Source organism: Xiphias gladius, chromosome 7, assembly GCF_016859285.1.
Source record: "Xiphias gladius isolate SHS-SW01 ecotype Sanya breed wild chromosome 7, ASM1685928v1, whole genome shotgun sequence".
NCBI classification, from domain to species: Eukaryota; Metazoa; Chordata; class Actinopteri; order Istiophoriformes; family Xiphiidae; genus Xiphias; species Xiphias gladius.
Window position 1 is genome coordinate 9,527,835 of NC_053406.1, and position 22,049 is coordinate 9,549,883.

General features: G+C 39.6%; 2 protein-coding genes across 2 annotated transcripts; one reads left to right on the top strand and one right to left on the bottom strand.

The window, feature by feature from the left end:
* The first annotated feature begins 3,498 nt into the window (after positions 1-3,498).
* Positions 3,499-15,877, top strand: bace2 (beta-secretase 2). The gene is made up of 9 exons (XM_040131414.1): positions 3,499-4,116; positions 7,979-8,067; positions 8,244-8,460; positions 10,481-10,612; positions 11,210-11,344; positions 11,647-11,748; positions 12,263-12,412; positions 12,516-12,684; positions 13,900-15,877. The coding sequence occupies exons 1-9, from the start codon at positions 3,823-3,825 to the stop codon at positions 14,139-14,141; spliced, it is 1,530 nt and encodes a 509-aa protein (XP_039987348.1). The 5' UTR covers positions 3,499-3,822; the 3' UTR covers positions 14,142-15,877.
* A 359-nt stretch (positions 15,878-16,236) lies between these two features.
* On the bottom strand, positions 16,237-21,858 carry LOC120792431 (transmembrane protease serine 2-like). The gene is made up of 13 exons (XM_040131610.1): positions 21,844-21,858; positions 21,423-21,570; positions 20,702-20,794; positions 20,459-20,578; positions 19,923-20,052; positions 19,712-19,822; positions 19,580-19,623; positions 18,737-18,899; positions 18,473-18,645; positions 17,783-17,884; positions 17,300-17,442; positions 16,553-16,705; positions 16,237-16,305 (listed from the first exon to the last, which is right to left on the bottom strand). The coding sequence occupies exons 1-13, from the start codon at positions 21,856-21,858 to the stop codon at positions 16,288-16,290; spliced, it is 1,413 nt and encodes a 470-aa protein (XP_039987544.1). The 3' UTR covers positions 16,237-16,287.
* Between the last annotated feature and the right edge of the window lie 191 nt (positions 21,859-22,049).

The following is a 22,049-nucleotide window of genomic DNA, read 5'->3' on the forward strand; positions in this document are numbered from 1 at the left end:
CAATTAGTCAATCGACACACTTTTTGATAATTTGTTATTCACCTAGGTAATTAATCAAGAAACAAATATCGGTTTTGGACTGCTGGTCAGATATAATAAGACATTTAAAGATGTCACCTTGGTTTTTGGGAAATTGTGATTCTCTATTTTATAACAATTTATAGAACAAATGATTAAGTAATGAATAAAACAAGTTGACAGATTAATACGTTTGTCAGCTGGTTAGTTGAAAAAAAGAATTATCCAAAAATGATCAGGATATGAGGTGACTTTTTCTTTACTGCTGGAGTTTTTCTTATCATGTTTTTGGGAATAAAAAAAACTGACATGTGTTTAAATTTTATAATTAAATATATTGGCGAGATATTGTGTTAATTGGTTAACATGCTGTTCTTATTTCTTTATCAGAACAAAAACAGATATTGCATCAGATTTTAGAAAACTCACTTAGCAGCTTCAAAATCAACTCACACTGCTGTTGTTTAATTAAACAAACCAGTTCTAACCCATAAATGTAAGGCGTGACCACAAAGCAAAAATCCTAAAGATCTGGATCTTATATCTGTGATTTAGGTGGAGATGTGGAGATTTCGACATGCGAGTGTTGTTAAGGCAAAGGACGAGTGGGTGCATATGAGATAATGTAGAGCGCACTCCTGGTCTCTCATCAGCTGTAATGATCAGAGCTGGGAGGATTAAGTACCAGTGTCCCAGTAAAGGAGCTTTGCACTGCCAAATGTAGGACCACTGGCTCTCCTAAACTGCCTAATTTGCTGGCACACAGATGATGCCACAGCGCCCTCGAGATGGTTTAAAGGCACGGGAATGGTGTAGAGTGCCTTGCTGTGGCTAACAGTGGAACTGCAGGAGGAAGCTGCATGGACACACAAGAAACACCGAATCAAGAGATAGACACAAGTACATTATTAAAATATAACCATCGTAAATGCTGCAAAACTAAATGAAAGTCATGCAGGGGAAATTGTGACATTAATCACATTTCTTTGAAAAATCACTTTGGGTCAGCTGCAGGCAACAATAACCCTTTGATCAATGAAAATTGATTATTCTCGCTAATCGAAATCTATGACTAAGTTACATTACATTACATTTACTCGTTTGGAAGAAACTTTTATCCAAAGCAACTTACAAGTAAGGGGCAACACCAAAGCTTCAGTACTTTCGGAGACTTTGAAGTAAGTACTAAGTGCTAAATTAACTTCTAAGAGGCTGTCGCATTAACTTTGTTTGATCTATCTGATCATTGTTATTTGCTTGACAAAAACATTTAATTGGTTTGATATATGTTACTATTATTTATAATACATTTGCAGCTGTCTGTGTCCTGGAAGAAAAAAAGTGTACACGCTCTAATCAACCTTTGTGACAACTTCAGAGGTCTCTAATTGCTGGATTCATAAGATTTTCATTCGTACCAGAAAATAGGGTCATGAGCCAGAAAAAGTTGAGAAACCCTCTATCCCAAGGAGGTGTAACACTCATGATCGAATGGATTCACTGCATTTCATGGCAAGTAAGGGACAAGAAAACGATGCATTCCTGCTTCCCCCTGTTTTTATACTCTCAGGCCAAGGAGGTGTCTCAAAGTCACACTGAAGAAGAAACCGGAATTATGCTTAAATGGGTCATTCACAAGACCCAGTGCATGACAAGCACTGGAAAGATGAATTTTTTGGTCGCAGTCTTTCCCCCCATTATTCAGGTTATTGTAACTATAGTGATTAACTTAAATGACAGAGGGTGGGAGGGAGAGTGAGAGAGAGATGGGATGAACATGTGACAGTGTAACTGTGGACTCATGAGGAATTCAGAGCAAGACAGTGATTGTCTCTGTGTGAAACAGGCAGCATGGAGAAGGCCTGTGACATTGATCTCGCCTTACTACCGGGATGGTCTTCCGCTGTCTCTGCACTGTCAATGCAGCAAATGAAACTGTCTTGGCTGAAACACGCCAAGAACAAAAACCTGAGGGTTTCTAACTTGGAAAATTAGATGTAGTGTCTTTTTTATACCTGTACTCTATACAGGAGCTGGTGTTCCAGCACTTGGTGCTTGGGTACAGAATCAAACAGAGAAGCATTTTCTGAGGTAATGCACGTGATTGCTGTGTGCATTGTTTGCCGATTGGCATGATTTCTGGATGACTTAAATCATATGTAAACTTTTTGAACTTGAAGTGTTTACTGTTTTTTACACGTAATGTGAATGAATGAGGCCTTTAAAATACTTCGGCATTAGGCTTTAACATACTACAGTATATAATTCATTAACTGTCGTCATACTGAGCTTATGTAGAGTCGATTAGTGTCCACTACTGGCCGTTTTGAGCTTTGAAATCAGTTTGCACTGTACACGGGTGGTGTGCTAAAATACAATGACTGAATGGGCTTCTATAGATTTGAATGCATTATATAACTCATAACTCATAAACAGTGCATGTCATCATGATAAGTTTATGTACAGAGCAGTATAGAGCCTTCTGAAATATCATTAAGGTTTGTACTGTATACAGTAGCTGAGATGTAAATGTAATGGACGGCTTTATACTCAAAAAAGTATAACAAATAAAATAAGAAAAAACATAGCACCCATTTACACAAACTATGCAAAATTTATTAAAACTGTACAAGACACATATCAAAAGTTTTGTAAAAAAAAACTTTTTCAGGATATCTCATTAAAGAGGCTAATTTGCTGCTGCACAGTAATACCACTAAGTATTAAGAATCTTTATACAAAGACAAAAACTTGCAGGAATTTTGAACTACTCACAAATTTTGCAACTTTTTTAATATCCCACCTTACGTATTAACTGAGTAATATAGATTTTATAACTTTTGCACATTGCAACATGAAGCCTTTCACGTTAGCATGAGGAAATTTCCTTCACTATGACTGAACGAGTTTAATATTACTAGACTACCATAACCAAAGGCTATGAATTAAAGAATGGAAAATTGGATTTGCACTTTGAATCCGGACAGATTAAGCAAAAAACTTGGAACAATGCCGTTTTTGTTTTGTTTGGGGTTTTTTTTTTTATTCGTTACACGCAAACAAGAACAGACGCACACCCTCCAGTGCTATCTGTCCGGTGCGTTCACATCAGTCCATGTTGTGGTGGGAGGTCGTCCACATCCATGGCCGGCCACAGTCTGTAACCAGGCACGCAGGAAGCTGTGACAACACGAGCAACGGCCAGGCCCGTATGATTTCACAATAAAATATGATCAGATTAGTCACAAAAAGCCCGTCAATTTCAGATCTTGTGACTTCACTAGAATTAGAGTTGTACATTTTTCTATCCTTAAACTTTTTAATGGCGCGTTATCTGTAACTGCGTTTTGTGGATTTTTCGATGTTGTATATAGCTCATATCGCAATATAAAATGACTATATACTCTGTTTATACGTTACAAAAGCAATAACCGTTGACGTGTCCTTTAATTTGAAGGTGATAACCGGAAGCTTCGTTTTCTATTTTGGTGAGCTTGACCGAGTCGGAGGAGTGGATGTAGGCAAGACACCTCTGTAAAGTCTGTCGACTGTAGACAAACAATTGTTTTTAGTGTCGGACATACTGTGTTACCATGTCAGCATGTTTAGTTTCCTCTTAACGGTGAAGAGGCAGCGTTTCCATGATGGCGGTTACCGCAGTGCAGGCGTTTCCATGATGGCTAAACTGAAAACTTAAGGAGCAAACTTTGAACGAGGAGCTGGAGTGTTTCCCCGACTTTCCCTGCTGTCACTATAAAAAAAAACCAAAAAAAAAACCAAAACCAAAAACCAACTAACAGCACTATGGCTTACACCACTTCGGCTTCGATATGGGCATTTGCTTTGAGTTTTTACTTCGGCGTATCCAAGTGTTACTTTTCCATACCGCTGAAAATGTACACAGGGAAGTACAACGTTTCCTCAGAGGTGGATTTGAGTCCTCTTCGGCGAGTAGCATTAAGCTCTGATGGAAACGGTCTCTCTCTGGCCTCTGATCCAACTGGAACAGTGAACTTTCTGGACATGGTCAATAACTTGGAAGGGGACTCTGGAAGAGGTTACTACATAGAAATGTCAATTGGTACTCCCGGTCAAAAGGTAATGTATCCTAAACACACTCACCCTGTTTTTTTGGTTTGGTAATCTGTATGATTCGTACACACATGGTTTCAAAATGATTAGACATATTATGTTTTTTCCTATTAAATTGTTCCGTTTTTGTGTTTTGTTTTTTAGCAGAACGAAATTAAACGTGGTATATTCAGTCACTGACAGCTGGTCTGGTGTGTTTGCTGTATGTGAACAGGGGCCAGTCCGTCCACCATGTGATCCAGTGATGGGGACTGAGTGTGTTTGTTTCACCCCAGGGCCTCGGCTACCTACCTCTGCAAGAATTGATATTTATACACACTTAACCACTGCTTGATGTTTTCCCAACAGCAGAAAACGACTTGGGTCCTGGGGAGATAAGCCTTTCATACTTTACTATCACTATTCTTATAAAATCAGCTTTTTATTTTCTGGCCTGTCTAAGACCAATGTAGCCAGACAGTACGGTACAGCTGCGGGGTGCAGCAGCTGGCTGGAGTCTTTAAAGCCTTGGGGTCTGTAGGTGGACTAAACGCCCACTCACATGCACTCACATGATGCTGCCTGTGAGGACCACTGTTCCTTACCAGGCAGCTGACAGGGATTATGAGGCTCCCAGGGACCAAAGAGCAGCCCCAGAGTTGTACAAAACAGCACAAGCCCGGGTGCAGGCATATTTGCTGCTTATTCTCTATTGGTTGCATGGAAATATGCCTGAGTAATTTTTTGTCATCAGTTCATACTGCGCGTTAAATAAAGTGCCTAACAAGGTCATATTAATGATTAAGGAGGACTAAATGGTCCCGGAAGAGTTGGAAGAGGGATTGGCCCGTCACTATTAAAAATACATTAGGCTTTAGGGTGCTGTAGGTTTAAGGCTACACTCTGCCATTGTGTTGTAAGTAGATATGTTTGAAATGGAGCTTAAACCAAAGGTGAATTATCTCATCAGTATTTCATTGACCTGTTGCTACTGGGCCTCTCAGTTTAAACAGATCAGAGCTTTTAAGACTCTTGGGTGGCACACCTCAGTTTCTCAGGCTCACAGAGGCTTATCAGTGCTGCCTGCAATGTCACTTCCCTGTGTCAGCCTCTGAGAGGATAATGTTGCAGCACTTGCCAGGGTACAGTTCCCACACAACTTTACAACCAGTCCAAAGTTGTACTTTTGGAAAAGATGCTTAATATCTGCTGTTCTTATGGCACACCACAAAAGAGGAAATTCCACAGAAATAATGTTTGTTCAATTTATTCCAAGCAACATTTTATTCCCTTGGACGCCAGTTGTTACTAATTATCATTATCAATATATACACTTGTGGAAAAGGTCTGTTTCAGAACTGTGTCAGGTGACTTGCTGTCTGCACAGCCCGAGGAGGCACAGTGAGGTAAACAGAGATTTTAATATATTAGTTTCTGATCGAACACAGTAATACTTTAAATGTTGCACCCATGGATGATGGTTTTGAGGGAAATACAGTGTCAAATTTTCTGTGCTATGTTGAAACGCAATTTACAGAATTACTAGTTAGTCAGTACGATAGATGTGAGATGTACAGAGACACCAGATCGTCAGAATTGTACATTACCAATTCTTTAATGGCTTGGGAATAGCAGGAGTTATAACGAACACAATAGCTACAGGAAGTAGTTACACTTCTTAACATTGCTTCTCTGATATTCCAGCCTTAACACTCCTGTACTCTGTCCATAGTTACAGTGAAACCTTTATATCAGCTATTCATGCCAAGAGGGCTCAATCCGCTTTGATTCAGATTGGTTATACAGTGCCAAAATCTCCTGTAACTCAATGCTATTAAGTTATACTCTCAGTATTATTCTAACTAAATGATGATGTGATTACAGGGCTGTGGTGTTAAATGAGGTACTATTCAAATGAGCCACTAATTGCTACATCTGTTAGCACGTGGCACAGCCAGGCGGAGGTGTCGGCTGGTGAGCCTCACATCTGCTAATTGGTACAAACAGGTAGCAGATGCACGTTGCGTCTGTCGAGCCACTGCCAATTAGACAGTGAACGCTCAACTGCAGGCTGCCGCAGAAGCGGAGGAAGAGTTTTGCCCGAGGCACAGGAGCCAAGCTGAGGGAGGATAGTGTGACAAGAACAGATAGGCGGTGTGGGAATAAGGAAATGCCCCTGCTCCCCCTCCTTCACCACAAGGTTCCAGTATATTCTAATCTGGCCTGTTTGGCCAGTTCAGGTTTTGTGTGCCTGGACTGTCACCATCCGCAAGGCGGCAGAGGGGTTTTAGATGGCACAGTAACAGCAATGTGCCAGGGCCAGTCCAATGAGGAGGAACTGATAAGCCCACCACCTGCTGACAAGCCAACAGGGGCTTTCCCAGCCCGACTGAACTGGTTGATAACACATGGTGGATAATTACAGCATTGTTTCATAATGACTTTATGCACACCTTAGCATGACAGTGGGGTGTTAGATATAAGGAATTAATTCTGATACGTTTGGTGTCTGAGCAAATACTGCAGTATAATGATTAACAGGATGTAGTTAGCCACGGTTTATGTGTGATTGCCTCAGGTTTTTGAGGAACAAAGCTTTGATGAAGTTCATGTTTTTCTTGTTATGTTTGGAATTACTTCTTTGCCTTTCGTACCCCTTTTACAGAGGCAGCCACAGAGAAATTATCATAGATTGATTGTTGCAGTAACCGTCCCTGTGCATCTGAGCGTGATGAATAAACACTTAGTATTTTCATACACTGTGTTATGTGACACCATTGAAGAGCAACTGTATAGACCTCTTTGTTGTTGAGTTGTCAGGTGGCTGTGGGCCATTAGGTTTATGACCCCGTCATGGTGAGGACCGCTTGCTAGTGAGTGTTAATGTGGCCACTGCTCAGTTGTGGAGGTGACAGAAGTCTGCTGGCTAATTAGTTCCTACTCGTTGACTTGATGCCTGGAAGACAACATTATCTCAACTGCTGTTAGCTGGTCCCCACTGTGCACATGACACATACCAGAACGGCTTGATAGGTCATATGGTTATGTCAGTCGCTAGAGGCTATCATGTTTTACTCATAGATCACACACAAGAGAGTAATTATATCAGAGGTGCATAGTAATTTTTGCTCAGTGACAAAGCTCTTTACACCAGTTTGTTCCAGTTTGGAATCTGTAGAAATGAATGCTACCGCAGTCAGGTTTTCTTTTGTACCTGATCCAAATTAATATGAAATTCCTGCTCATGCCCAGTTGCACTTCAGTTTTGATTAAAATATCTGGGACAGTTGAAAGCTCTGCACTAAGGAATAATTAATCAGCAACAAAACGCTGACCAAAAGTTTCTAAAACAAAACAAGAAGCAAAGTAGCTGTTGTTTAAGTTTTCCAATATAATAATTCCACGCTGCAGCCATTTTAGCTGCTTGTAGACTTTGCGAAACGCATGCAACACTGCTAAGTTGTGGACAATGTTCATTAATGACAGGTCTGATATGGATCTCTCAGATGGGCACAAAAATCTTAATATTTTTTTCATGTGTTGTACTGTTTTTTTTTTTTTTTTTTTCCCCTTTTCAGTGGTTCTAGATTAATTTCTCTGTAATTTACTTTTTGTGTTGCCATGTCTTCCTGTGAAGCACTGCAGGGAAATTTCTTGTTTCTTTCATCCTATCTCTTCTTCCACTGCTCTATTTTTTCCTCTTCCAATTATTAGTACAAACAAAAACTTTGTTATCTTTTTAAAGCTTAAAGTCTCCTTATCAATATATCCCACTGTGTTTCAGCTGTCATTTTTTTTACCCCGTGACTCAGGAGCTCTGTAAATAGGGTGGGGTTGTAGCAGATAAGCGTAATGGTTGTTAAAGCAAACTCTTCCTTGTGTTTTTCAGCTAAACATCCTGGTGGATACGGGCAGCAGTAACTTTGCTGTGGCAGCGGCCCAACACCCATTTATTACTCACTACTTCAACACTGCACTGTGAGTGGCTGGAGCACTTTGTGTAATCCTAGTATTTCTATACTCATGAATGAGTTACATAATCATAACAGCATTAACTTTGTTTTAAATTAGGGAATCTATTCTGTCAGAATTTTCCTACCTACCACGGGCCTCTGTAACTTTTCACACATCTTGGCCTCTTCCTCTGTGTTTAGTTCCAGTACCTACCAGACAGCTGGTCGGACTGTAGCTGTCAGGTACACCCAGGGCAACTGGGAAGGTGAACTGGGCATCGACCATGTCTCCATCCCCAAAGGCCCAAATGGGACCATCATCATCAACATAGCAGCCATCCTGTCATCTGACGGCTTCTTCCTTCCTGGGGTCAACTGGCAGGGCATTTTGGGACTGGCCTATCCCATGCTGGCTCGGGTGAGAGAGATCATCTTAAATCTTGTATACTACCTTAAATGTTAGGTTGCCCAGTTAGTAGAAAAAGGTTAAATTTGTCTTTCACTGATTTCTGCCTGTTGCCCTGTGTAATAGTAAGCATCAAAAAGCAGATTCAAACTCTAAAAGTCATGAACAAACAAAATTTCTTTGGCCCAGGACTATTAATGTAAAATACAATGTGGTGACGTGTGAAGTAAAAAATGGAAATCAGAAAAATGAATAATTAATTGAGAAACAGCACTCTTTTCCCCTCATTATGGTCTGTAAATGGAATTTTATTTAAAAGAGTGTATATGATGAGTAATTAGAAAAATTCAGCAATTCGTAAACAAAGGGTCTGCTGTTATTTCATAACTACAGTATCCTTGTTTATTAAGCAAAAAATAGAATTGTCTTTGTAGCCCTGATATTTCAGGACTCAAATACTTTACAGTTGGCAGTACACGCATGAAGAGTATACTACTCTACCCAAAATAAATTGAATACAGTTTGTAGCAAATGAATTCCATTTTGAAAATAGTGGACTTTAATTAAATATACGGCAAATCAGTTAGCCTTATCCCTTGCAATCCCTTTTTATAATGTTTTTTAATTTATTTCCTTTAGTTTTAGGTTTGTGTATTGATCACTGTGAAATACATAAAAAACAGGTTGGTCTTTTGTTGCTGCACAGAACTGGAAGTATTATATCAGTATTTATATCAAAGTGATTGTGTATTGTTTATATGAAGCATCAAGCTTTTAGATAGGCGTAAGAAACACAAATAAGAATGTGAATCGAGGAAGCAACACTTGGAAATGCAGGGTGCAAAGAAGGGAAAAATTATATACTTGATAATATCAGGTTTTATCAAATTAATCGAGCAGTACTGCATAACTTCCTACTGTCCTACATTTATTTTAAAGCACTGAATAACTTTTCAAATTAAGAACTTATCTGAGCGCAGTCACCGACATTTCACATGACAATAGAAAAGTTTTACGTTGGTGATTTATTTTTTAGCAGCCAAGGGGGGAATGCTTTTGTGCAAAGAAGTTTCTTTTTTTTTTTTTTTTTTTTTTTTTTTATATTCCCAGTTTAATTTACTTTTGTTGCTCTAATATGTCTTGTATTAGTTTATATCCTTTCTTCCTCTACAACAATATTTTATCAGTTAATCAATTTCCATTTTCAGGAGACATAAAAGAGCATCCTATGTGTGTGTGTGACGTGTGACAGAGGCACAAAACCTAAGTGCTTCTCCCAGTGTCAGTCTCTTTAATGTGATAATTTAGTGCTGGTGGGACAAGAATGACATGAGTGTAAACTGGCACAATACATTCTTTCATTCTGTGCTCACTACAGCAACCTTTAGGATCAAATGCCAGTGGTTGAGGGGTAGATATGCTCACACTGACCACTTTGTGTTGCTAGTGTCTCCTGAGCGTTCAGGTTCATCTTGCCCGAGGGCTGTTGATAATACAGAAAACCTATCTGTGGAAAACAGGAGAGAACATCTTTTAGTAAAGGGATCCCTTTCTACACTGTATACCTAAATACTGGGGATCAGTGCACATACACGTAGTTTTTTTTATGGAGTAAATGCAACAAACCTGTTGTTTTTTTTTGTTTTTTTTTCTTCTCCTTCTTCTCACCTTACTAGAGACTAATATATAAGACTAATATCCAAAGCAATCACTGTTAGTATACAGAATATTTTTATCAGAATCCCTTAAAAAAAATTGTTTTTCAGTTGAGCTCTTTTTTCCAAAAATTCACATTTAGCAATTTTAAGAAAAATCCTTAATTTTCAAGATGTTTTTTCTTCTCTAAACTTAATACCTGTATATTGTTGGTTGAATGTAAAATATGGCAAAGAAGGAAAACAAAGTTACTCTAAGTGGTGTAATGTGGACGATCACACAAACTAAAAGCTTAAAATGTAAAAGCGGAAAGCCAAAAGCTCAAATCGATTAACACGAGTTAATGATTACACACCTACTCTCCTCTCTCGAACAGCCCGACTCATCTGTGGAGCCCTTTTTCAACTCTGTGGTGCAACAGCTGGGAATTCCTGACATCTTTTCCCTCCAGATGTGCGGTGCTGGACTGTCAGCCAGCAGCACAGCAGACCCTGCAGGTGGCAGTCTTGTGAGTAGTCAGGAGAGGGCACCTGTGGAGGACTTCGATCAAATAAATATATCAAATAAGTTATATATATTTTACATGATCTCTGCCTCTAATTCTGCATTGTTATATATTTTTTGCCTAGAGTTATTTAACATCAGTAGTATCAATTATGTACTTCACTCAGAAAGGACTGGGATGTGGTTGAGTGCTCCTCTTCTCAGACTAAATAAAATCCCTCACTAGTGGATCAGACAGAGCAGCTCGTTGCATTTTAGAAACATAATAGTTGGTATCTTCCTTGTCAGTGTGGTTTCTCCATTGGAGGCCTAGTCTAGTTAGAGTGCTGCTAATTAAGATAAGATAGCATCCTGCTGAGAGCAGGTCTGTCGCTGTTATACGAACGGCCTTGGTGCCTCGCTCCCTGCATCTCCATCAAGTGACCCACTGATACAGACAGATGCTAAAAATGGCAGGGTGTGGGTGTGTGTGTTTCTATATTAAGCCAAAATGTGGAGGGATAAACTTTTGCTATAGTGTACTCTTGTTGGGTAGCCTGTGTGGTGGTGTGATCACAGTTGACCCATAGATGAGTGGAGAGGTATTTTTGTTCCTCCACAGATCCTGGGAGGGGCTGAACCAACTCTGTATCAGGGTTCGGTGTGGTACACCCCCATAATAGAGGAGTGGTACTACCAAGTGGAGGTTTTGAAGCTGGAGGTTGGCGACCAGAATCTGGACCTGGATTGCAGAGAGGTAAGCTTTAGACTCCTGTGTTTCTTATGTCAAACCGTTGAACACCGTCGTCCACCATTCAAAAATGGTCTTTAAGTTTGATGCAGAAAAACAATACCGAATTCATTCTTGATGAGCTGATTCTACAAAGGTTACAGCATGGAAATGAGACAGAATCCGCAGTGGTGCAAGAGAATGTAATCCAGTTTGTCTGCGTATGAAATAACTTTCTTATTTCATTTTCTCCTGTTTGTTCAAGGTCTTCCATAAGAGCCAGTTGAACTGAGGAAAACCGCACTTCACTCTTTCTCTCTTTCTTTCAGTATAACATGGATAAAGCTATAGTTGACAGTGGGACGACACTGCTGCGACTTCCTGTCAACGTCTTCAATGCGGTGATAGAAGCCATCACACGTAGTTCTCTGGTATGCTCCCGTCTTTCAACAGACAATGATGAAACATGATGTCAGAGCAAAGAGAGGCAGTGGAGGATAGCACACACTCACTGCTCAAGGACGTAGTCGCTTTGAGAGGAAGGATCAGGAGTTTTACTGCTATAAAAGTGTGTGTGTGTGTGTGTGTGTGTGTGTGTGTGTGTGTGTGTGTGTGTGTGTGTGTGTGTGTGTGTGTGTGTGTGTGTGTGCGCGTGTGCGCACGCCCATGTTTTTGTTTTTTTGTTTTTTTTCCCTACTGTACACATTTTTCACCTTTTACAACTGAACACACAGTACTCAAGGGTAATTTGAACCTGGAAGCAACATTTTAAATTAATATTTCCATATCCTTGCAGAGTAATCCCAAGTGGGAAAATAAAAGAGAACAGCTAAACCTGTTTTGGTGCTGTACTGACCTTCTGTTTCTGTATGTTTGTCTTTTGCCTTCCTGTCTCCCTTTGTCTCTGCTTGTCGACTTCTATGCTCTTTTTTCTCTGTGGTTCAGATCCAGGATTTTTCTTCAGGGTTCTGGGACGGCACTAAGCTTGCATGCTGGATGAAGGGAGAGACCCCCTGGAGGTTTTTCCCCAAACTGTCCATCTATCTGAGAGCCACAAACACCAGCCAGTCCTTTCGTATTACCATCCTGCCTCAGGTACCTGGATTAATATAAACACAGGAGCTTCTCCGTCAACTTTAGACACACCAACACTCATCGGTCCTCATTCTTCTCTGTTAATTTGTCTTTCATGTTGCAGCTGTACATCCAGCCAATCACAGACGTGGACGGCACATTGGACTGCTTCCGTTTCGGATTGTCTTCGTCAGCTAATGGCCTGGTGATCGGCGCTACTGTTATGGAAGGCTTCTACGTGGTGTTTGACCGTGCCCAGCGGAGACTGGGCTTCGCACTCAGCAACTGTGCAGGTGCGGGTTCATATAAGACCATTACAAAGACAGAAAAGTACATTAAACTCAACATATCATATCAAGTTTCCAAACATTGTAAGTTGACATTAACAAACTGATAAACTGTGTGTCTTAAAACCCTGTTTTCGATGCTAATCTGCAGAGTAGTTGTGCATGAATTTCTACATAATTTTATACCCATATTAATATTTTTATCCGTCTTGATAGCCACTTGTATGTGTTTTAAAATGTGTGTTACTTTTGTGGCTACTCTCAGTGTACTATTTTGTGTGTGTTTGCATGAAGTGCTGACAATTTTGCTGATTCTTCATGAAAACATTGCTGATATTGACTTAATTTTTAACAAGAAGAAAATGACAGTCCAGAAGTCCATAAAGTGCTGTAGATTAATTGACAATTTATGGAAAAGCAAACTGTGCATTTTACTGTTTAATATTACCTTGAGGCTGAGTGATCAAGCCTGAATATTCTGTTTATCATTGCCTACACAGCAAAGGTTTAACCTTAAACAGCAGTCCTTTGCTGATGTTCTGTGTAAGTATGAGCTTGGGCAAGGCTTTCCACTCTCATCTTAAAGTACAAAGATCACTTTTGTTCTGTATTAAGCAAACAGACTTGGAGCAGATGTAGGCTGAAAGTTAAGGTTAAGAATGCCGGCTTGTGACAGTAGAGTTGCCAGTCGTAATTCTTGAGCTGGCTGGTAAAATCCAGACAGAAAACTCTCAACTATTGATGAGTTACCCTCGAGTAAAACAAATAACCTCAAATTACTTCAATGCTACTGCTCAGTAGCTGCGTGTGTAAGACGACAGTTGAAGCTGCCACAAGTAAATTGATATCTTAGCTTAATAGTAACACGGTTGATGTTTTTATATCTTAAATAAGCAATTGTATATTATCACCAAAGCCTACCTTTCTGAAAAAACAAGCCTCTCTATTTTCTCACCTATAAGCTTGTAGGTTTACTGTTTTTATTCAGCAGTGGTTAACACTTAACAATTTATATTTGAACATGTTTGAGATAAATTTATTTCAGTTTTTTTATTGGGGCTGAATAAATAATGCAAATTTAGGAGGTTCATTTAGTCTTCTGTCTTTTCTGCATTGATATTTATATGACCTGTGGTGTGGCACTTTTTACTTTTTACCTTAGATGTGACTCAGCCGGTCAGAACTGAGGTCAGCATCTATCTGTCTTGTATTTCTCTGCAGTGAGCGGTGGAATGGCTCTGTCAGAGATTGCAGGACCCTTCTCAGCGGCAGACGTGGCGGCCGACTGCTCCGGCGGGACGCTGAAGGAGCCTGTTCTGTGGGTCATCTCCTATACCCTGATGGCGGTCTGCGCCGTGGTCCTCATCATCCTGTTGCTGCTGCTGGTCCTTCCCTGCCGACGCAGAGACTACTCCGGGGAGATAACCGACGAGTCCTCGCTGGTCCGCCACCGCATCAAGTGACTGAGAGGAAATGCACAGGTGAACAGAATGAACAGGCAGGGAGACAGTGAGCAGAGACCATCCACAGCGATGGAGAAAGGGCCTGCACCAAACAGTGTCACTCGGCTCTGAATGTCTGACTGACTCTAGACTGCAATCATCAGCTTGGCCCATAGAGGTAGATAGAGACAGATCAACTGCCTCTTAAAGGGAAAATCCACCCTAAAAATATTTCTTAAAAACAGCTGTTGATGTATTTAAGTTCCAGTTTCCTGTTTAGCTTTCTTATTCTCACTGATAATTCATGTCATGTCATGTCATATGTACACACTGTGACAGAGAAAGACATCCAACATAGAAGAGGAAGAACACGTTAAGAGTTCATAATGGCATGTAGCTGCGGAGCAGTGTTTAGTAATGAGTATGACTTGCTTTTTTTCACCTGTAAAGACTCATATGTTGTCAGTATTGCTCTCTCCAACTACTCCCACTGAAATCAAGCGTAGTTAGAGAGAGCAGTCAAATCAAGTCTAAAGGGCTGTCTAAAGGTATTTTGGGAAAAGTGGGACATCAGTAATGCAAACAGAAAGGTGAACTAAACTAAGAACTTTGTCACAAAATACTTCCCAAAAAACACTAAATGCCGCACCTGCAATGATGCATGGCGGTATAAAAATGTCTAAGGGAGGAGATTTCTCCTTACAGATAATCACAGGGCTGCAGGTGGGGAGTTCATAAACGGAACATGGTCAACAACCACTGGTGCATTCTTGAACAATTAAAACGTTACTGATGTCATGTCCAGAAAAACTGTGTTAGTAATTTCTAAGGACATACAACCTCTTTAAACGTGTCTTTTAGTAGATAGTCTGCTACCAACAGATCTTTCTTTCAGCTTTGTTTTTTTAAAGATCTAATGCCAACTCTGTGATCTGGTGGCTTATTGTATTTTGAAGTTAACCTCCAGTCTTCTATGAAGTCAAATTAATGACTGTGTCTATGGAAGTTAAGGGGAAAAGCTGCTCAATCAATCACTGTTAATAAGAATATTAGACACGTTTACAGTGCCTCTAGTGCCTTTAAGTCTCAGTTAAAGGCTAATACAGCTTTACGAACAGTTTGAGACTTATTCTGCTGAATTGCACTTTTTTTTTCTTAAGTTAAGTATAAAGTTAAAGATCAGTATTTCTGGATATGTTGTGCAGTGTGTTGTATTAATGTAATTTTACAAATTCTGTATAAATCCAAGTTTATATTTAAATTTCGTTGAATGTGATTGTATCATTATTCAAAATCTTTTCTTTTTAGACACTAGATGTTGAAGGGTGCCTATTTATACTTCACATTTTCTACAAATCAGACACTAAATTAGAGGCCAAAAGATTTTGGAATCCAACACATTGGAAACACTAATTGCCATTTTATAGTATACATTTTCATACGTAGAAGTCAGTGATAAAGTGCATGAACCATGGTCCAGCGCTGTGGTGCACAATCAATCTGAAAGTAGTGCTTTTTGGTTCTGAGTATCAGCCTTGAGTCATATGACTCATGCTTCACTAACATGTCACTGTCTGCCAAAATTTAAAGTTGAATGGTCAAATTGAAGGTAAACTACAATCTTTGAATGTTCGCTTATTTATATGTGTATTTTACTGTGCCAAAATTGTACTTGTGCTGTAAATAAAACAACTTGTGACCAAATCGATGATGTAAATCATTTTAAACTAATAAATATTGTTTGTCGTGAAAGGTTACTCAGGACCAAACCATCTTTTGGAAGTCAGTGGGAACACGCTTGATATGGTTTGTGAGTGACACCTTGTGTTGACACGTGGTAGCTTTATTTACTGCCTCAAACCTCACTATTGATTACATGATCATGATCATGATCATGAACATCATTATACAGACTGAAATGAAGACATTATATATTTTTTAATATAATTATACAAAAATAAAACAAACATAACTTTTAAAGAAACAATATGAAAGCATGGAGCTTATTACATTAATTTAAGCAAAACCCAAGTTTGCATCAACAGTGATATAAATTATAAGGATACTGAGCAGAAGAATAATGTATGCACGTAAAAATGTGTCTCTGCACATTTAAAAACCAAATGTAAACACAAACTTCTCGGATAGTTCATCTTTGGTCCTGTCATCAGTCACCTTGTTGCTTCTGTAAACAGAAAAACAAACATAAATTGTAATTCGTTGCATGTGATAAATGTTTTTTGTGTCTGAACTTTATCCCACGTGTACATTTTTCAAATGCTAAAGCAAAATAAAATATCACAGTGAAAGCTGACAGCATGTGAATCGTCATCGCGTAAACAACTGCCCCATTATAATATGAAAAACTAAAAGAAAAAACACTGATTACATTTTAATTATCATAATATGGAAGCTTGAACGTGAGTTTCTACCTTCATCTGACAGTAGATCCAGTCCAAAAAATAGGTGACGTTGCCATAAACACCCGGTTTGTTCTGCTCAGTACAGTGTTCCCCCCAGATACTTTCCCCTATGAGCCACCATAGCCCATTTTTCAGGGACACCAGAGGGGGGCCACTGTCAGTCTGAAAATGAGTTCAGACAAAACTGTCAATTTTCATGAACTACACACTCGGGAAGATGCATAAAACACTCATCAACCTTCACACATTCAATATCGAGGACCTCTCAATGATCTCACTGTCATGTTATGAATTTTATTCATACAGATTAAGAAGCATTTAAGGTCTTTCAAGGATTTCTAAGGTGACTCACAAAGTGGAACTCTTTATTTAAAACCATGTACAGAACATAGTTTAACTGTTGTTTGACTACGCCTCACAGCAGTTACATAAGAGCACGAAAATGCTTTGAATTCTTTCACAAACTGGAACTATTTTTATGTCACTGACCTGTTTGTGCAAGAAAAACTGAATTGTACCAGAAAATATGTCTTTATAAAGACAGTTGGTTGCTGCTTACATTGATTCCTTTGAGCGTATTGTTCCATGGGATCGCATGAGTCCGTATTTCAAGAATGTATTTACAGCAAGTATTGAAACATATCAACCCTGAAGGCAGTAGATCAGTGAGGAGGCAGTCACACTGCAGCTGCCTGGTAGTCCACTATACAACTAGCTAAGACTTCTAAGAGAAAAAACATTGGGTGTTTATCTTACATGGCACATGTCCGTTCCTGCCTCCATCTCTCTGGCACATAACATGTCCTGTGATATCCTGCCATTGTAAGCAATGGACCTGTTGCACTCTGCGGTATCTATGAGAGAGACCTGAGCTTCCATCAGGTATGGAGAGCCAGGGTCTGTCAAAGAGACAGAACTGTCTCATGTTTTTGTCAAAAAACAAGACATTGAAATAATGCATTTAAACCTGCACCCTCTCCTGTCTAGTTTGACATTTATAATTTTGGTTTTCTGACCATATACATTCTTTCTATGAGGTATTAGGCAAATCACTGACAAATAAAACAGAGTTAAAGCCAATGAATGCAGAATTACAAAGATACAGACGCCAATGCCATCCAGTGGTAGCACTAAAAAAGACAACGGCAGTGTACACTGACGCTGGTGCATTTCCACCAGTGAGGCAAGATGTCAGTTTTGTTCACACCACATAAACACTTGTAACCATCGCTGCCTCACCTCCATTTGCTGTGTGACCAAACCGTGTAATCCAGCCCATTGCAGGAGCTGTGACGTTTAGACCAGCATTTGGGAGGCACACAGGTCTGGTATTACTGGAGGCTGCCGAAGAAAATAAGATGGCTGTTGTTCCGAGTCTGCGAAAGGAAAATTTGATTCCCACAGCCTCTGGTTTTCCACAGAAAAAGGGCTATACAGTCAGTTTATTGGGTACATTATTAATGTCCACCCCATTTATATCTGTGAGTGTAGGCCGAATAACATAAATACCTCTCTGTTTAGTGTAATACAGTTCAACAGCAACGCAAACTACATCCTCCGAAATGGCCATACAGTTATAAATCAACAACTGTCTAAAACAGTTTCAACAAAAACTAAACATTATGACCTTCATGAATGCAGGGATGTTGGATTAGACTGCATTGGTTTTAGCTGCTGTAGGTGTACCTAATAAACTGGCAATTGAGTGAATATAAATGATATGCTATAAGCGATATGTTTTATTACACAAACCACAATAAATGACTACTCAAGAACAACCCTGGTTATTTTGATTTTTGGTTACAAAGAGATTTTTAGGTGTAGGTCCTGTAAACTTGGAAACTGGCTACTAGGAAAAATGTGTGTAACTCTGTTGTTCATGGGTAAATGTTTTTCTGCCCCTGTGTATGTAAACGTGTCCACAAGCACCTGTGATGTCCAGAGCTGTCGTGAGCCTCATCAGAGCGATGTCATTCCTTCGAGTGAGGCTGTTGTAGCCCTCGTGGGCTATGATGCGACTCACAGGGTAAGCAGGGTTAAACAGAGTGCCTACGGGATCCACTATCCCAGCATACACTGCCCAGTCTCCGGGACTGGAGACCCTGAATGGGAACGAACAGCGAAAAAGTAGATTCAGGCTGGCTCAGACCACAACCGCTGCTCTGAGAAGAAGCCCGGTGAGAAAGACCTTACCTGGCCACACAATGCGCTGAAGTCACTATCCAGTAGGGAGAGATGATGGCTCCCGCACAGCGGTGGGATCCCCCAATCTGCAGACTGACCTGCCAAGGCCAGGACCCGGGGGACGCCAGCTGGCCCCCAGGAGCACTGCTGGAGTTCACCCAGCGCCCACAATCTGAGGACAAGACTGCTTTTAGAGAGGATGCATTTTACTGCAAAAGGGAATTTACAAGCAGGTTCAAAATTGGTCACAATTCTGTATAACTGCAGTCAAAGTGTAAATACATGTAGTGTTAAGAGAAGCGTGCACATACAGTATAGTAGTGCATTAAGAAAGGTGAAATCATTGGACAATTTCACATGTACGTGTATGTGTATAGTTTTAACTAAAACAGATAGTAGTTCCCTTCATGTCCATAAAATTTTTGAAACCGGGAAACATCCAAAGAACACAACAAAGTGTCAAACTTTGCTAAGGCCTAAAGCCTTAAGTCTTTTTTTTTTTTTTTGCATTTCCTGATCTACTTTGGTGGCAGCACATGAAAACAACATGAAGGAGACAGAGAGCACCACAGAGAACACACACTCCTGTGTGTGTTCTCATACTCTCCTGCATACAAGTTAATCGAAAAACAGAGACAAATGTTGCAACATCTCTGTCTTAGGTCTTTATGATATGGAAATCAAAAACCTTCAGCGGCAGATTACTGTCAACAAACGCAATCCAGTGTCATACACTTATAACTCCATGGCTGCAGAAGAAAAATAAAATAATTAAACAATAAAAATTGGACTAATACGAAGCTTTAATAACATTCCTCCCCTAGTAAGAAAATCCAAAGTTTAAGAACATACCAGTACAACGCAAAGTCACTACACTGTTGTTGGGACAGGTTTTGCTGCAGGTGGTAAAAAAAAAAAAAAAAAACAAAAATTAGTTTAATACTGATGCAATATTAGCCTTTTGACATTGACCAGTTTACATACCTGAGCACAAGCTGTTGCACTATGAATGCCCCCGGGCTGATATCAGACTTCACTATTAGGGATCCATCAGCAGAGTCGGTCTTCTGTTGGCCGGATTTAAAATATGTGCCCCTGTCAAACCAAATAAGGGATAATACAGCCATAATGAAAGGCATAAATCCTTCACATGGCAGCCTTTGTTTCGATATGCACTGAGACTCCTGAATCTTACCTGCTGTATCCAATGGTCCGGCAGCTTGCTCTACCCTGCATGTCGGTCCAGCCGTGAGAACAAACAGTCCTCCAGTTTTTAGTCTGAGTTGAGTAGATCTGGAGAAGGAAACTGGAACCATGGAGCCTCACTGAGCACAAACACAAACACTAACTTGATATTTTGTTACAAGGTTGACGTATGTGAAGAGTGAGGCCAGACCAGAGTCTAGTCAGATTTCTCATATTACTATTAACACTCTTAACATTATAGTAATGTTGCCAATGATGACCTCCAATTTAAATTATGCGGAACTACAAAACTAATGATTAAACAGAAAAACAGTTAAACCTTCATAAAGCTGACAAATATAGACACAGAACTTTGATATAATCCTCAGTCTGAGACTATTTAACTTAAAGTAAAACTTACATTAAGGTGTTTCTTTTAGCTATAAAAGATGTATACACTGTGTTTTATAAATATGAAGGCGAATGAAAAGATTGCAGGAGTTGCAGGATTTATCCTGCACTTTGGCTCTGGATGAGGCTGTTTACCACAGTTAGCTTCATCCTGGCCAGCTGGACAGTCTTTCACTCCGTCACACCACTGGGACTCCCACACGCAGCTCCCGTCATCACCACCGCACTGCATCCCGTGCACACAGGGCGAGGAAACTGGGAGGTGAGATGGGACAGAGGACAAGCTTGTGTGAGAACATCAGTGTGAATAAACAATATACTGTATATGTATGTGTGTATGTAAAGTTGAAGTGACGTAGGGATTAATCCTGTCCTCACAGTAATAAGCGAGGAGGATTCCAGCCAGCAGCAGAAGGAGCAGCAGACAGATCACAGCAGCCACAGTGAACTTGAGACACCTCTGTTTTACATCTGACAAAACACAACACACACTGTGACTGGAAACCCATTTACACCCAGCTTACCCACTTGTTAAATGTGTCTAATATATTTTCACCTTTTCTTGTTTCTTTCCTATATGCATCTTAATTCTATTTCTGTTATTATGTAAACATTGTTATTTTTTTTGTATCTATTGTCTCTATTATTGAAAAAATCATATGAATACATCTGTTTGGCTGACAGGAATTACTGTGGTATGAGACTGACAATTACATTAAAAAAAAGGCAGAATTTCTATAAGAAATAACATCAGCATTTTAGTCATACATAGAACAATGGCTGTGCTCAATATGGACATTGAAATGAACCCAATTTACACTGTATATCTGATTAACGATTTGCTAGAATTATCTGTGTTATTTATATCACAAACAAACAAAAAAGTTCTATACCTACAAGTACTTACATGAGTGTCTATTGCCACTGTTGTAAAAATGTTCAAAAAGCAGTAACTTGACTATAAACTTTTTTAAAAATGTATATTTGGAAAAGCTTATGAGGAAAAAAGCCAAAAAAAAAAAAGCCAATTTTCCTGTCTGAACAGTTACATTAAAACCCCTTTTTTTTACCCGGTATAATGAAAAAGAGAGTGAACTACCTTTCTGTTTGGGGACGGAGTGGCTGATCTCGGGTGGAGGTTTTGGCGCCAGATGGTGAACATACTGAGGCTTCACATCTGATCGGCTGGGTGGCGGAAGTTTCCTCTCTCCGTCGTCACGGACGAAACAAGAACCTGAGTCCAGGTACTGTCAGTAAAGCATGAGTGACGATGAGAGTAAAGCTTGCTTGTCATGTCTTTTGAATGAAATCATTTCAAGTTACTCTGGGTGAGACCATTAGAAAAATGCCTCAACTTTTAATTTAGAAGTGAGATTGTCCAGCATTTCAAATACAAAATTAGCAACATTTGACTCACTCACATATCGAAACACGATATTTTTAATACTGGTATTATCATAGGATAAATAGGATTGACTCCGTTTATATGCATGTTTCTATTTTAATGTGTTCTTACTTACCGGATTGGTGGTCATTTTCTTTTTAACCAACAGTATCTCTCAATTTAGTGATGAGATCCTGAGATAAATCAAACATCAATGTCGCATGTAAATATTCTGCTCAGTATTAATGTCTATTCCAAGTGTAACTGAAGCCATAAGAGAACTGTTTTCCCAGGTCTGCTCTCTGGAAAGACACAACTCAGATCTCTATCACCTCCTCTCAC

Bases quoted from the DNA above. Each gene is read 5' to 3' on its own strand.
- bace2 (XM_040131414.1), top strand. From the start codon at position 3,823: ATGGCTTACACCACTTCGGCTTCGATATGGGCATTTGCTTTGAGTTTT. The intron at 8,068-8,243 runs GTGAGTGGCTGG...CTCTGTGTTTAG, and splicing joins CACTACTTCAACACTGCACT to TTCCAGTACCTACCAGACAG. The intron at 12,685-13,899 runs GTGCGGGTTCAT...ATTTCTCTGCAG, and splicing joins CGCACTCAGCAACTGTGCAG to TGAGCGGTGGAATGGCTCTG.
- LOC120792431 (XM_040131610.1), bottom strand. The intron at 20,579-20,701 runs GTGAGGACAGGA...CTCACCTCCCAG, and splicing joins AATCCTCCTCGCTTATTACT to TTTCCTCGCCCTGTGTGCAC. The intron at 18,646-18,736 runs GTAAGGTCTTTC...GTTCCCATTCAG, and splicing joins TCAGCGCATTGTGTGGCCAG to GGTCTCCAGTCCCGGAGACT.